Source organism: Oncorhynchus keta, chromosome 1 (assembly GCF_023373465.1).
Source record: "Oncorhynchus keta strain PuntledgeMale-10-30-2019 chromosome 1, Oket_V2, whole genome shotgun sequence".
NCBI lineage: Eukaryota > Metazoa > Chordata > Actinopteri > Salmoniformes > Salmonidae > Oncorhynchus > Oncorhynchus keta.
Window position 1 is genome coordinate 54,829,067 of NC_068421.1, and position 15,961 is coordinate 54,845,027.

The 15,961-nt window shown below is 41.2% G+C and overlaps 1 protein-coding gene across 1 annotated transcript in view; it reads right to left on the reverse strand.

Moving 5' to 3' along the window:
* wdr18 (WD repeat domain 18) overlaps positions 1 to 15,961 on the reverse strand; it is a 92,390-nt gene that overhangs the window by 66,069 nt on the left and 10,360 nt on the right. Inside the window, exon 4 of the mRNA XM_035776935.2 lies at positions 2,697 to 2,838. Coding sequence (XP_035632828.1) covers positions 2,697 to 2,838 — 142 coding nt within the window. The remainder of the gene's footprint in view (positions 1 to 2,696; positions 2,839 to 15,961) is intronic.

A 15,961-nucleotide genomic window follows, 5' to 3' on the forward strand; every position in this document is an offset into this window, starting at 1 on the left:
TTGCCCCTCTTTGCGCAAAACTGCTGTGGTCTTCAAACATGGCTTAACAATTTTCACAACCGTCAGTGTGGTATCGATTTTGTTTCTCGAGTTCAGGTACTACCAGGGGTACACGCAATGCCGTGGAGGGTACGCCAAATAAAAATTATTCACATTTATAAAAATAGATATTTTCTTCAATTTCAAACCGTATATTTATATTTTCCAAAGGGATAACAAATCCAGTTATATAAATGAGGTAAAAGGAGGAAATATCATTAACTTTAGAGGCCCAATACAAGATTATTATTCTTTGTTTTAAATTGGACAAAAACATTTGATCAATTCATGTGATAATGCAACAGTAAATAAGAAAGGTCTCTTCAGACTCTAGGGGCAGTATTTCATTTTTGGATAAAAAGACATGCCCGTTTTAAGCGCAATATTTTGTCACGAAAAGATGCTCGACTATGCATGGAATTGATAGCTTTGGAAAGAAAACACTCCAGAACTGCAAAGATTTTCACTGTGAGTGCCCTAGAACAAAAGCTTCAGGCAAAACCAAGATGTTTCTGCAACCAGGAAATGAACAGGATTTCTGAGGCTACGTTTTGCATTATCTCCTTATATGGCTGTGAATGCGACAGGAATGAGCCTACCCTTTCTATCGTTTCCCAAGGGGTCTGGAGCATTGTGACGTATTTGCAGGCATATCATTGGAAGATTGACCATAAGAGACTACATTTGCCAAGTGTCCGCACGGTGTCCTGCGTGGAAATTGGTGCGCAAAACTCAGCTGCTGGTATTTTTCCATGGGATTCTAAGAAAAACCATGCCTCCACGAACGGCATATCAATTTAGAGATATTTGACAAAACACCTTGAGGATTGATTCAAACAACGTTTGCCATGTTTCGGTCGATATTATGGAGTTAATTCGGAAAAAAGTTTGACGTTTAGGTGACTGAATTTTCGGTTCGTTTCGGTAGCCAAATGTGTAGTAACAAAACAGAGCGATTTGTCCTACACAAAGAATCTTTCAGGAAAAACTGGACATCTGCTATGTAACTGAGAGTCTCCTCATTGAAACATCTGAAGTTCTTCAAAGGTAAATTATTTTATTTGATTCCTTTGCTGGTTTTTGTGAATATGTTGCGTGCTAAATGCTACGCTAAATGCTAAGCTAGCCATCAACACTCTTACACAAATGATTGATTTTCTATGGTTCAAAAGCATATTTTGAAAAGCTGAGATGACAGTGTTGTTAAGAAAAGGCTAAGCTTGAGAGCAGGCATATTTATTTCATTTCATTTGCGATTTTTAGAAATCGTTAACGTTGCGTTATGGTAATGAGCTTGAGGCTGTAGTCACGATACCGGATCCGGGATGGCTCGGCGCAAGAGGTTAAGCAATTATCTTTAAAGGCCCAGTGTGGTCAAAATTCCAATTTCCTGTTTCATATTTGTACTACAGCTGATGAAACTAGCACAGTGTGAAACAATTCGATCAGTATGATTTCCTTATTGTTATTGGTTAAGAATACCATCAACATTGGAACTTCTAAATTCAGCAGGTTTTGCTAATAACAGCTAGTTCTCACGTTACATGTCTCTCCTATTAGGCCATTCCAAATTAGGTCCCTAACTCAGACCACTCCCAGACAGTCCTAACTAAATTCTTGCGTGACAAATAGTTTTTTGCTAAAAAACACTATTTTTCACCATTTTAAATGTAAAACTATAACAGTTAGGAAACCAGATATTATTTGATAGTGAGGTTTTAAAAAATGGCGGCATTGGGCCTTTAACTAATACAATGGGATAGTGATTGGCAAATCTTCTGCATGTCGAAAACTGCATATCTTGTTTTATGTATCTTCATGCGATTAGAGAGAATTGCTTTCCTATTTTGGGACTTGAGCCACAAAACATGAATGATTGTTAGCAAGTTAAAAGAGTAACAAATAAAATTATACTTAAGACCCAATGGTGATTCACGTCTGCGAGGTACCCTTTCATCAATATATTCATGTTTTTTTCCCCTAACACTGCTTGCGTGGACTAACAATTTAGCTTCGATATTCCGACTGGTCGATATGTCTGCATGCGAATGACCTGTAAACTAGGCTACCACCTCCCACTTCAGTTCCAGTCAACACAAATCCCAATGCTACGGGTAATGTAGCACATAAAACACTATTGCAAGAGCGTTAAAATGACGCTCTGAGACAAAAGGCCTAATGTTTTTTTCATCGAAACAGTATCAAAACTTAAGAGTTTTTAAATTAAGATTGCACTGGTATAAAAATGCCCCCCCCAAAAAAAAAACACAACATTGGTAAGGCACATAGGTATCCATTTAGAATAACGATAAATCACAACGCTAGAGTGCACGTCAGAACTTCGTTAGGTCAGATGTCAATCAATAAGAATGTTGTGAATAATAAAACGACAAGTGGAAGACATAAAATATGCATGTATAAGCCCACAGTCATTCGCAAACTTCAGACTGCATTGTGCTATTCCACCCCAACAGCTTGAGGCATGGAAAGAGTATTTTTTATTAATTATATTCTCATTGGAAAGAAATGTACCATTAAGCAAGTCAAAAGCTTTGTGCTACATACACAAGCCCAGATTTCATACAGACAGCCTCAGAGGCAGTTCACAATAATTCCCCTTTGGACAAGCATAGTAAAGATGCAAGGAAAAAGCTCACCTTGACTGTCTGGTCCAGGGATGCAGTAGCTACTCGAGCCTGGGGTCCCATCAGGCCACAGTGGATGTCGGTGATGGGGAGAGAGTGACGGGACAGGACATGACGAGGCTCTGGGGTGTGTGACGGATCCAGCTGCACCACACTGCAACATAGGAGGGTTTTGTCATTTATATAAACTCAGCATAAAATAAACATCCTCTCACTGTCAACTGTTTTTATTTTCAAACTGAAACATGTGTAAATATTTGTATGAACGTAAGATTCGACAACTGAGACAAACTGAACAAGTTCCACAGACACGTCACTAACTCCTGTGTCCCTGAACAGGGGGGGTATCAAAATAAAAAGTAACAGACAGTATCTTCTCCTCATGGACTGCACCAGATTTGCCAGTTCTTGCTGTGAGATGTTACCCCACTCTTCCACCAAGACACCTGCAAGTTCCCAAACATTTCTGGGGAGGAATGGCCCTAGCCCTCACCCTCCGATTCAACAGGTCCCAGGCGTGCTCAATTGGATTGAGATCTGGGCTCTTCGCTAGCCATGGCAGAACACTGACATTCCTGTCTTGCAGGAAATCACACACAGAATGAGCAGTATGGATGGTGGCATTATCATGCTGGAGGGTCATGTCAGGATGAGCCTGCAGGAAGGGTACAACACGAGGGAGGATGTCGTCTTCCCAGTAACGCACAGCGTTGAGATTGCCTGCAATGACAACAAGCTCAGTTCGATGGTGCTGTGACACACCGCCCCAGACCATGACGGACCCTCCACCCCAGAGTACAGGCCTCGGTGACACGCGCATTCCTTCGACAATAAACGCAAATCCGACCATCACCCCTGGTGAGACAAAACCACGACTCATCAGTGAAGAGCACTTCTTCCAAGTCCTATCTGGTCCAGTGACGGTGGGTTTGTGCCCATAGGCAACGTTGTTGCCGGTGATGTCTGGTGAGGACCTGCCTTACAACAGGCCTACAAGACCTCAGTCCAGCCTGTTGCGGACAGTCTGAGCACTGATGGAGGGATTGTGCGTTCCTGGTGTAACTCGGGCAGTTGTTGTTGCCATCCTGTACCTGTCCCGCAGGTGTGATGTTCGGATGTACCGATCCTGTGCAGGTGTTGTTACACGTAGTCTGCCACTGCGAGGACGATCCGTTGTCCGTTCTGTCTCTCTGTAGGGCTGTCTTAGGCGTCACACAGTACGGACATTGCAATTTATTGCCCTGGCCACATCTACAGTCCGCATGCCTAAGGCACATTCAAACAGATGAGCAGGGACCCTGGGCATCTTTCTTTTGGTATTTTTCCAGAGTCAACAGAAAGGCCTCTTTAGTGTCCTAAGTTTTCATAACTGTGGCCTTAATTGCCTACCATCTGTAAGCTGTTAGTGTCTTAACGACCGTTCCACAGGTGCATGTTCATTAATGGTTTATGGTTCATTGAACAAGCATGGGAAACAGTGTTTGTTTAAACAATTAAGATCTGTGAAGTTACTTGGATTTTTACGAATCGTCTTTGAAAGACAGGGTCCTGAAAAAGGGACGCTTATTTTTTTTGCTGAGTTCACATCCACATAAACAAATGGTGGAATTTCATGCTAAGCAATGAATGTGACTAGCATTGATCTCAAACTAACCTCAAAACACCAATACAGAACCATGACAAAAATGTTCAAATCTTTCTACCTCAAACATTTGAAAGTAAACCAAAAACATATGTACTCCCTTCACATTTTGACGATTTAAAAACTTCAAATCTCAATTCTTTTTTTGTGAGATTATTAGTGGGAAAAACAAATATATTTTGCTGTATTCTTGTAGCCAGAGATTTGGACCAAAAATGCAATTTTCTGAGTATATATTGTAGCTCTGAGCATCGCTGGTTCTTGCTCTGTCGAGACAACTTGTCAGAGCAGGACAGGAGAGGAGGCGGCCAATAGGTGAATAAACAGAGCGAGAGAGCGAGTGGGAAAGAGGGGGAGGATAGAAAGCCTGATTATCTGAGCGGGACCCAGGACTCATTCTGTCAGCTCGGCAGCAAGAGGCGCTCCTTGGCAGGATCTCAGGGACAACCTGTCTGCAGCAACATCTGTGACAAACATAACCCGTACAGGCACACACCACAGCATAGGCTACTGCGTCTGCACACAAAAAGGGAGAAGCAGCCTGGGGCATTTTGAGGAATATCAAACCACTAACAGAATTCCAGTTCCAATACTCCCTTTGAGGCAATTTCAGACCTATTCCAACGATGCTCAGGGTGTATCACGGAGATATTAGTGGGGACTTGAGCCACGTCCGCTCATTACATCCCTCTGGGATGGGGTCAAAGCAAACCACTTAATGTCGGTGTATGGGCCCAACCCAGGCCATTCTTCACATGTGAAAGGTGCATTACCCGATGCAGGTCGGTGGCCATTTAAAATTCCTCTCAGACCCGTAGCACTCTGTTCTTTATGCTACATTGAGTTTCACATTGTCCCTTCAAAAAGGCGAAGGTCAGAGAAAGTAGCTAACACTGGACTCGTGTTCTTCAAACTGTAATTGGAAATTAAAGTCAGTCTGGCGAAGAGAGCGGATGTGTTTGTGGTATATAGTCGAAGCCTCAGTCATGTAAATAAACTGTTGGAGATTAATGATTTTTGGCCATATACACCAATACTTAATGAACATGCTGACAATGATGAAATGGAAAGAATTGACGCGGGAATAGGGCAGGCACAATTACCGTATAACCAAGACAGTCATGAAAATGAAATAGCCGCCATAACAGTTTAAATAAATAAAAAAAATTGTGGAACGAACAGCTGACTGAAGATGGGACGCTGGGCATTTGTGCGGTTGAGTCAGCGTCAGCCTTCACATGGACTCTTAACGTGATAAACTTTGTTGCACCTTGCTGAAAAAAGCATAGAGTCTTGGGTTGCCTGGGCAACACACCGCACAATGCAGAAGCGGGACTCATAAAAATAGAGTGTATAGATTGGGCTTTCAACCTAACAGTGGCAATATGCGGTAGAGGTCAAACAAACTCGACCAAAACAATGGAATTGAAGCATCTATTGTCACCAATGATTTCTGAATGCTAGCTATGCTAACCAGCGTACATGAACAGGAGTTAGCATTTAGCACTCACTTCTTATAAACCTGAGAAGGGACAACTTGTAAATATTATTAAGCAAAAATATTATTATGCAAAAATAAAGCCAAATATCTAAAATCAGACATACAGTGCATTGGGAAAGAATTTCACATTTTGTTACGTTACAGCTTTATTCTAAAATGGATTCAACATTTTTGCCTCAATCTACACACCCCATAATGACAAAGTGAAAACTGTTTTTTAGAAATGCATGCAAACGTATAAAAATAAAAAACAGAAATACCTTATTTACATAAGCTCCGGTGCATCCTGTTTTGATTGATAATCCTTGAGATGTTTCTACAACTGAGTCCCCCTGTGGTAAATTCCTATACACACACGTACGTACTGGGGTCAATGGTGTGAAATCTCTAGTTTATTAGATATTTATAGGCCTACTTTCTTACTTTAGTTTCGGTGTGTGCTCTGTCTCCCTGGTCTCCGCCCGCCTGCCTGTTGTTTGCCATTTTAGTTAACTGCTAGCTTTGAGTACGTATGTATATACAGTGGCAAGAAAAAGTATGTGAACCCTTTGGAAATACCTGGATTTCTGCATAAATTGGTCATAAAATTTGATCTGATCTTCATCTGTCACAACAATAGACAAACACAGTGTGCTTAAATTAATAAAAGACCAATTATTGTATTTTTCTTGCTTATATTGAATACATTTAAACATTCACCGCATATGTTGTAAAAAGTATGTGAACCCCTAGGCTAATGACTTCTCCAAAAGCTAATTGGAGTCCAATCAATTACAAGATTGGAGATGTTGGTAAGAGCTGCCCTGCCTTATTAAAAACCCTCACAATTTGAGTTTGCTATTCACAAGAAGCATTGCCTGATGTGAACCATGCTTCGAACAAACAAGATCTCAGAAGACCTAAGAAAGAATTGTTGACTTGCATAAAGCTGGAAAGGGTTACAAAAGTATCTCTAAAAGCCTTGATGTTGATCAGTCCACGGTAAGACAAATTGAGAGTCAGGTGATTATAAATGGAGAAAGTTCAGCACTGTTGCTACTCTAGGAGTGGCCGTCCTGCAAAGATGACTGCAAGAGCACAACGCAGAATGCTCAATGAGGTTAAGAAGAATCCTAGAGTGTCAGCTAAAGACTTACAGAAATCTCTGGAACATGCTAACATCTCTGTTGGCGACTCGAGGATACGTAAAACACTGAACAAGAATGGTGTTCATGGGAGGACACCACGGAAGAAGCCACTGCTGCCCCCCAAAAAAACATTGTTGCATGTCTGAAGTTTACAAAAGTGCACCTGGATGTTCCACAGCGCTACTGGAAAAATAATCTGTGGACAGATGAAACTACAGTTGAGTTGTTTGGAAGGAACACACAACCCTATGTGTGAAAAAAAAGGCACAGCACACCAACATCAAAACCTTATCCCAACTGTAAATTATGGTGGAGGGAGCATCACGGTTTGGGGCAACTTTGCTGCCTCAGGGCCTAGACAGCTAGCTATCAGACAGAAAAATGAAGTTTATCAAGACATTTTGCAGGAGAATATAAGGCAATCTGTCCGCCAATTGAAGCGCAACAGAAGTTGGGTGATGCAACAGGACAACGACCCAAAACACAGCAGTAAATCAACAGAATGGCTTCAACAGTAGAAAATACATCTGCTGGAGTGGCCCAGTCAGAGTCCAGACCTCAACCCGATTGAGATGCCTGTGGCATGACCTCAAGAGCAGTTCACACCAGACATCCCAATAATATTGCTGAACTGAAACAGTATTGTAAATAGGAATGGTCCAAAATTCCTCCTGACCGTTGTGCAGGTCTGATCCGCAACTACAGAAAACGTTTGGTCGAGGTTATGCTGCCAAAGGAGGGTCAACCAGTTATTAAATCCAAGAGTTCACATACTTTTTCCACTCTGCACTGTGAATGTTAACACAGTGTGTTCAATAAAGACATGAAAACATATAATTGTTTGTGTTTTATTAGTTTAAGCAGACTGTGTTTGTCTATTGTTGTGATCTAGATGAAGATCAGATGACCAATTTCTGCAAAAATCCAGGTATTTCCAAAGGGTTCACATACTTTTTCTTGACACTGTACACAACCGTTCAAAAGTTTGGAGTCACTTAGAAATGTCCTTGTTTTTGAAAAAAAAGCTAATTGTTGTCCATTAAAATAACAAATTGATCAGAAATACAGTGTCAACATTGTTAATGTTGTAAATTACTATTGTAGCTGGAAACGGCTGATTTATTATGGAATATCTACATAGGCGCACAACTGAAAACTTGTACTGATTAAAGAAGCAATAAAACTGGCCTTCTTTAGACTAGTTGACTATCTGGAGCATCAGCATTTGTGGGTTCAATTACAGGCTCAAAATGGCCAGAAACAAAGACCTTTCTTCTGAAACACAGTCTATTCTTGTTCTGAGAAATTAAGGCTATTCCAAGAAACTGAAGATCTCGTACAACGCTTTGTACTGCTCCCTTCACAGAACATGTCAAACTGGCTCTAACCAGAATTTACATTTACATTTAAGTCATTTAGCAGACGCTCTTATCCAGAGCGACTTACAAATTGGTGCATTCACCTTATAACATCCAGTGGAACAGCCACTTTACAATAGTGCATCTAAATCTTTTAAGGGGGGGGGTGAGAAGGATTACTTTATCCTATCCTAGGTATTCCTTAAAGAGGTGGGGTTTCAGGTGTCTCCGGAAGGTGGTGATTGACTCCGCTGTCCTGAATAGAATGAGTGGGAGGCCCCGGTGCACAACTGAGCAAGAGGACAAGTACATTAGTGTTTAGTTTGAGAAACAGACGCCTCACAAGTCCTCAACTGGCAGTTTCAATGGCTGTTCCACTGGTTGTCATAAGGTGTATGCACCAATTTGTAAGTCGCTCTGGATAAGAGCGTCTGCTAAATGACTTAAATGTAAATGTAAATGTACCTGCAAAAACACCAGTCTCAACATCAACAGTGGAGAGGTGATTCTAGGACGCTGGCCTTCTAGGCAGAGTTCCTCTGTCCAGTGTCTGTTCTTTTGCCCATCTTAATATTTTCATTTTATTGGCAAGCCTGAGATATGGCTTTTTCCTTGTAACTCTGTTTAGAAGGCCAGCATCCCAGAGTCGCCTCGTCACTGTTGACGTTGAGACTGGTGTTTTGCTGGTACTATTAAAATGAAGCTGCCAAGTTGAGGACTTGTGAGGCGTCTGTTTCTCAAACTAAACACTAATGTACTTGTCCTCTTGCTCAGTTGTGCACCAGGGCCTCCCACTCATTCTATTCTGGTTAGAGCCAGTCATCATCATGGTCATGGTCCAAACACACCAAGACCGTCATAAACTGGGCACGACAAAGACTTAGGAGACTGAAAGGATTTGGCACGCGTCCTCAGATCCTCAAAAGGTTCTACAGCTGCACCATCGAGAGCTCGGGTTCCGACCGCAAGGCACGACAGAGGGTAGTGGGTATGGCCAAGTACATCACTGGGTCCAAGCTTCCCACCATGCAGGACCTCGATACCATGATGCGGTGTCAGAGGAAGGCCCTAAAAATTGCCAAAGACTCCAGCCAACCAAGTCAGACTGTTCTCTATACCACACGGCAAGCGGGACCAGAGCGCCAAGTCTAGGTCCAAAAGACTTCTTAACAGCTTCCACCCCCAAGCTATATGACTCCTAAACAGCTAATCAAAAGGGCTACCCGAACCCCTCTTTTTACCCTTCTGCTACTCTGTTAACAATCTATACATAGTCACTTTACCTCTACCTACATGTACATGTTACCTCAATGACCTCAACTAACTGGTGCCCCCGCACATTGACTCTGTACTGGTACCCCCTGTATATAGCCTCGCTACTGCTATTTTATTGCTGCTGTTTTAAGTATGTTACTTTTATTCTTAATGTTTTACTTAAGAAGAACAAGGTGTTAACTTCTTAATGCATTGTTGGTTAAGGGCTTGTAAGTAAGCATTTCACTGTACACCTGTTGTATTTGGCGCATGTGACAAATAAAATTTGATTCGATTTATTCAGCCCTTTTGCTGAGACTCCAAATTGAACTCAGATGCATCCTGTTTCCACTGATCATCCCTGAGATGTTTCTACAACGTGATTGGAGTCCACCTATGGTAGATTCAATTGATTGGACATGATTTGGAAAAGCGCACACACCTGCCTATATAACAAAGGTCCCACAGTTGACAGTGCATGTCAGTGCAAAAACCAAGCCATGGGGTTGAAGGAATTGTCTGTAGAGCTCAGAGCCAGGACTGTGTCGAGGCACAGATCTGGGGAACGGTACCAAAACATGTCTGCAGCATTGAACGTCCCCAAAAACACAGTGGCCTCCATCATTCTTAAATGGAAGATGCTTGGAACCACGAAGACTCTTAGAGTTGGCAGCCTGGCCAAACTGAGCAATCGGGGGAGAAGGGCCTTGGTCGGGGAGGTGAGCAGACGGAAGTCACATGACAGCCTGCTTGGAGATAGTCTCAACAGGCAAGAGGTGCCTTTTGGCTAAGATTTTACTCTAGGAAACCTGGCACCATCCTTACGGTAAAGCATGGGTGGCAGCATCATACTGTGGGGTTGTTTTGTGTTTTTTTTACTCCCTTCATCTCCCGAATTTCGTGGTATCAAATTGGTAGTTACAGTCTTGTCCCGTCGCTGCAACTCCCACACGGACTCAGGAAAGGCAAAGGTCGAAAGCCATGCGTCCTCCAAAACACGACCCCACCAAGCCGCACTGCTTCTTGACACAATGCCGCTTAATCCGGAAGCCAGCCGCACCAATGTGTCAGAAGAAACACCGTACGCCTGGTGACCGTGTCAGCGGGCATGCGACCGGCCCGCCACAGGAGTCGCTAGAGCGCGATGGGACAAGGGCATCCCGGCAGGCCAAACCCTCCCCTAACTCGGACGACGCTCGGCCAATTGTGCGCCGCCTCATGGGTCACCGGGTTGTGGCCGGCTGCAACATAGCCTGGAATTGAACCAGGATTTGTAGTGTTAGTTGTGTAGTGACACAACTAGTGCTGGAATGCAGTGCCTTAGACCACTGCACCACTCAGGAGATTTTCAGCAGCAGGGACTGGGAGACCAGTCAGGATCGAGGCAAAGATTAACAGAGCAAAGTACAGAGAGATACTTGATGAAAACCTGCTCCAAAGCTCTCAGACTGGGGCAAAGGTTCACCTTCCAACAGGACAACGACACTATGCGCACAGCCAAGACAACTCAGGAGAGGCTTCGGGACAAGTTTCTGAATATCCTTGAGTGGCCCAGCCAGAGCCCGGACTTGAACCCGACCTAACATCTCTGGAGAGAGTGGAAAAAAGCTGTGCAGCAACACTCCCCATCCAACCTGACAGGGCTTGAGAGGATCTGCAGAGAAGAATGGGAGATGGTCCCAAATACAGGTGTGCCATGAAGACTCGATGCTGGAATCACTGCTAAAAGGTGCTTCAATAAAGTACTGAGTAAAGGGTCTGAAAACATATGTATATGTGATATTTCAGTTTTTATTATCAAGTGTTTCTAAAAACCTGTTTTAGCTTTGTCATTATGGGATAGTGTTTGGATTGAGTTGCGAAAAAAAATTATTAAATTGTTTTAAGGCTGTAATGTTACAAAATGTGGATCAAGTCAAGGGGTCTGAATACTTTCCGAAGGCACTGTAGACGTACCCAAAAGTAACTGCTAGTCATGTGTAACTACATGATTCTGACATGCAAAAACTTGGTATATTTGAAAAGACGACATTAGGAGATTATGAGAAAGTTGCTTTGGCAGCAGCTAATGGGGATCCATAATATTTACAAATACATACATCAGAATACACAAGATCAAGCACACACAAAATAACATTTATTATATTTTGAAAGTCATCTTTAAATTTGCAAGCTATTACTGAATTATTGATGACTAGAACTGGGAACAGATGGCTTCCACAACATGAACAATATCAGACAAAAAATATATAATTGACAGAGTTAACTAGAAATGGCAGATGTTTTGGTAAGTTGTGTCAGGTGACGTTTCCAGTTTTCCCTAAACCTTTCCAAAGTGGCATATGTCGGTAAATTGGAGCGGGAGGCAGCCTATTGGTTAGAGTGTTGGGCCAGTAATCGAAAGGTTGCCAGATCGAATACCGAGCTGACAAGGTACAAATGTGTTTTTATGCTGAACAAATAGCATTTAGGGATTGCAAATATGTATATATTTATATACATATTTGCAAAATGTATATACATATTTGCAATCCCTAAATGCTATTTGTTCAGCATAAAAACACAATTTCAACCACATCACCCACACCCAAACATTGTAGTGGTGTTATGGGGGTATCCAGGTGTCCTTTCAACCTCTCCAAAGTGTCCGAATGTGGTAATTGCACTGTTTTTGCACACTGGATGTGCTTAAATGTTATTGTTCACTATAAAAAATGTATTTCTACAACACCAACCTCTTTCAAACATTACGGTGGTGTCCGGGGACATGCATGCCTACAGAGCATTAGCAGGCAACATATTTTTGATACGCAAGGATAAGTCACTCGGTGGACATTGGATGTTGCCATTAAGTCATACATCAGATAACATTGGTAGGAACAAATCTAGCCCATTGCTAATCTAAGGATTCATTTGATTCTCCCCATGCAGCTTTACCTCAAACACAGACCAAATTGAAGCTTACCTTGTAAGTTGTTCGCCGTTTGTTGAAAACTTCAAATACATTTTAAAAGATACTCTTGGGGTTGGTGATCAATAATGGTAGGTCACAGGCAGACAAATAAGATATCCTAATTATCTGTGGAGCCCCAAATTTTGGTGTGTATCAATACATTGTGTTTTTTCCATTTATACTTCACAATGCTAACCGGAATGTAGGTAGCAGCCATCTTGAAATTAGGTAATTGGCTCAGCCTGCCCTTATAAATTTGTATCCCCATATATATATGGCAGTAAGTCAAAGATTTGAAGGCACTGATCAATAGCCAAGATACTCAGCTTTCCCAGATAGGGGCTACTGTTCTCATAACAGACTGAATGTATATATATATATATATATATATATATATATATATATATATATATTTTTTTATCACATAGGGTCCCCAAATATAGGCCCTTCACATTTAAGAGGTTTTAATGAGCGGATTAAACACACTTGTGTGGGGCTACATCATTTGTTTGGCATTACAGGAGCAGACCTGCAAGGGCAAAATAACAGTTTAGACTTATAAAGCAATTATTTATTTTCAACTGCAAGTACAGCTTCAGGACTCTTGATTATACACCACAAAGCCTATGCTTTGAGGGGGAAATGGTTGCAACATAGGTAGTGCGTTGTAAGAGGAGGACCAATCAAGAACTTTGATACAGCAAAAGCTATTTGGAATTGAGATGTCAAAAGCTCCGCCTGATGTGGACTGTTGATATAGGTAATTATACAACGGCAAATCTCATTTGAAATACTGGGCCATACGGTTGTATACTGGGCCATACGGTTGACACTATTTCTTTAGTAGAATTTACAAATTGTTTTGGCTGCTTCCCTTGATATGCATTGGCAATATAATAACATGCTCTACTAGAAAAAGACACTGTATTACTTTGGAAAGCAGACTGTCATACATTCACTGTAAATCCAAAGCAATCCCTTATTTCACTGCCAGGTAGTTCGACAGCCTTCCTCCGTCTAAATTTGACCAATTCCATTTAAATTAGCAAACCTACTGTCTGAGGGAAAGGGAAAATAACAGGTTTACATTTGCTATCTTGTTTACCACAACCTGTACATTTCCATTCCCCTTTAGTGCTGACAGGCACTGGTAATGGAAGTCTCACATTGCCACCTACTGGAGAAGAGTTAGGCCTACTTCAGTACCATTCAACCCCAGAAACTAAATGAAAATAGTGAATCACTGAGTTCCCTGACTGAACTCAGGTGATTTGCAAGGTGATTTGTAGATCAGTCTGTCTGTGCTGTCAGTATGATCAGTATAGATGTTCTCCAACTCTGCCAAAACATAGGTTGGACATTGGTCCAGTGCTTGAATTGAATGGAAGAGGCCTATCCATTCCCTGTAAACACATTTTTTTGGTTTGGTTTGATGAACATCATTCAATGCCATCTTTATTCACCAACTAATTAAAATAAGATCATAAGCAATTGAAAGACGTAGAGCATTACAAAGTTTTAGCACAATTCAACTCACATCCAGTCTGTACACTTTGTTCTCAAAATAGTTAAGCCTTTTATTCCTCCAATAACAGTCCATTCCAAAAATGTAAATAAGAGGAGTAGCTGTCAGTGTGTCATAGCTTACACATCTTCTTGATTAAATACTCAAACTCAGTAAACCAGTTTATTGATCTGCCTGCCAATTACCAAAGCACTAATCCAATTTTTCACTAAGATTAAGAGATCAGAAGCTCCTTAAATATTCAGATCCTAAGGATGGGCTTGTGATAAAAATTACAATTGGGTTTTTGTCCCCTTTTTGTTGAAGGTTCAGAGAAAGCAGTGGAACCCATTTAATGTTCTCTCGATTTGGCAAGCACAAAATGTGATTATGTCGCACTGGATAACATAGCCTGAAATACAGCAGCGTAAGTGTCAATAGTATAAGCCTAACCAAGCGTCACCCGTCACGTCAAAGCCAGGTGCGTCCAACCGTGAGTCAGTAATGTAGAAATGTAAAAACTACATTGAGAGAACAATTCCATTTGCCCCCAGTTACTTGATGACAAGCGACAGGTAAGAAAGGATTTCTGGCAGCTGATTTAACAAAAAAAAACACCAAAAAAATGTATTCTGCCGAGAAGTCGCTTTTAAGAGTGACAAGTTACACATTTTACTCAGATTCTCATCAGAATGTCGAAGGTAACTAATTAGCTAGCTTTGTAATTGTGTAGACAAGCCTAATAATAGAAGTGCAGTAGTATGTAATATTTCTTAACTAAGATACGCTAGCTAAATCATTTTAGGGGTTAATATAGAATTGGCCTAATATGTCATTGAGACCAAGAAATAAAATTCAACCGTCATCAATTTTCAGATGAGGTTTAATTGAAACTTCTTAGCGCTAGGCCCCATTTTTCTCAATTTCCACCTGAATGACGTGTCCAAAGTAAACTGCCTGTTGCTCAAGCCCTGAAGCCAGAATATGCATAGAATTGGTACCATTGGAAAGAAAAACCTTGAAGTTTGTAGAAATGTTCAAATAATGTAGGAGAATATAACACAATAGATAGGGTAGGAGAAAATCCAAAGAAAAACCAACCACCTTTTTTTTTGAGAAAGAGACCATGCTCTTACAATGGCAAGTATAAGGGCATACTGAATTCTAGCTCCCAGGATGCAATTCCCATGGCTTCCACAGAGTGTCAGCAATCTATATTCAAGGTTTCAGACTTGTAACTTCCAAAATTAATAAGAAATATCAGTTTTAGTGCAGGGACACAGTCTTGGAAATTCATGTTTGCACGAGCTATTTGTGAATTTATTAAACAGTTGCCAGTGGAAAAATATTTTCATGTGGGGCGCCGTCCTCAAACAATCACATTGCATGCTTTCGCTGTTATAGCTAATGTAAATCGGACAGTGCAGTTACATTAAAAATAATTTAAGCTTTCAACCGATATCAGACACTTGTACGTACCTAAATGTTTAATATCAATCATTTATTTGAATTGCGCGCCCTCCAATTTCACCAGAAGTTGTCCCACTAGCGGAAATTGGTCATATATGAAGATCAGATCCAATTTTAAGTCACAACAATAGAAAAACAGTGTGCTTAAACTAATAACACACCAATTATTGTATTTTTCTTGTCTATATTGAATACATAATTTAAACATTCACAGTGTAGGTTGGAAAAAGTATGTGAACCCCTAGGCTAATGACTTCTCCAAAGGCTAATTGGAGTCCAATCAATGAGACAAGATTGGAGATGTTGGTTAGAGCTGCCCTGCCCTATGAAAAAAAAATCAATTTGAGTTTGCTATTCACAAGAAGCATTGCCTGATATGAACAATGCTTCGAACAAATGAGATCTCAGAAGACCTAAGACTAAGAATTGTTGACTTGCATAAAGCTAGAAAGGGTTACAAAAGGATCT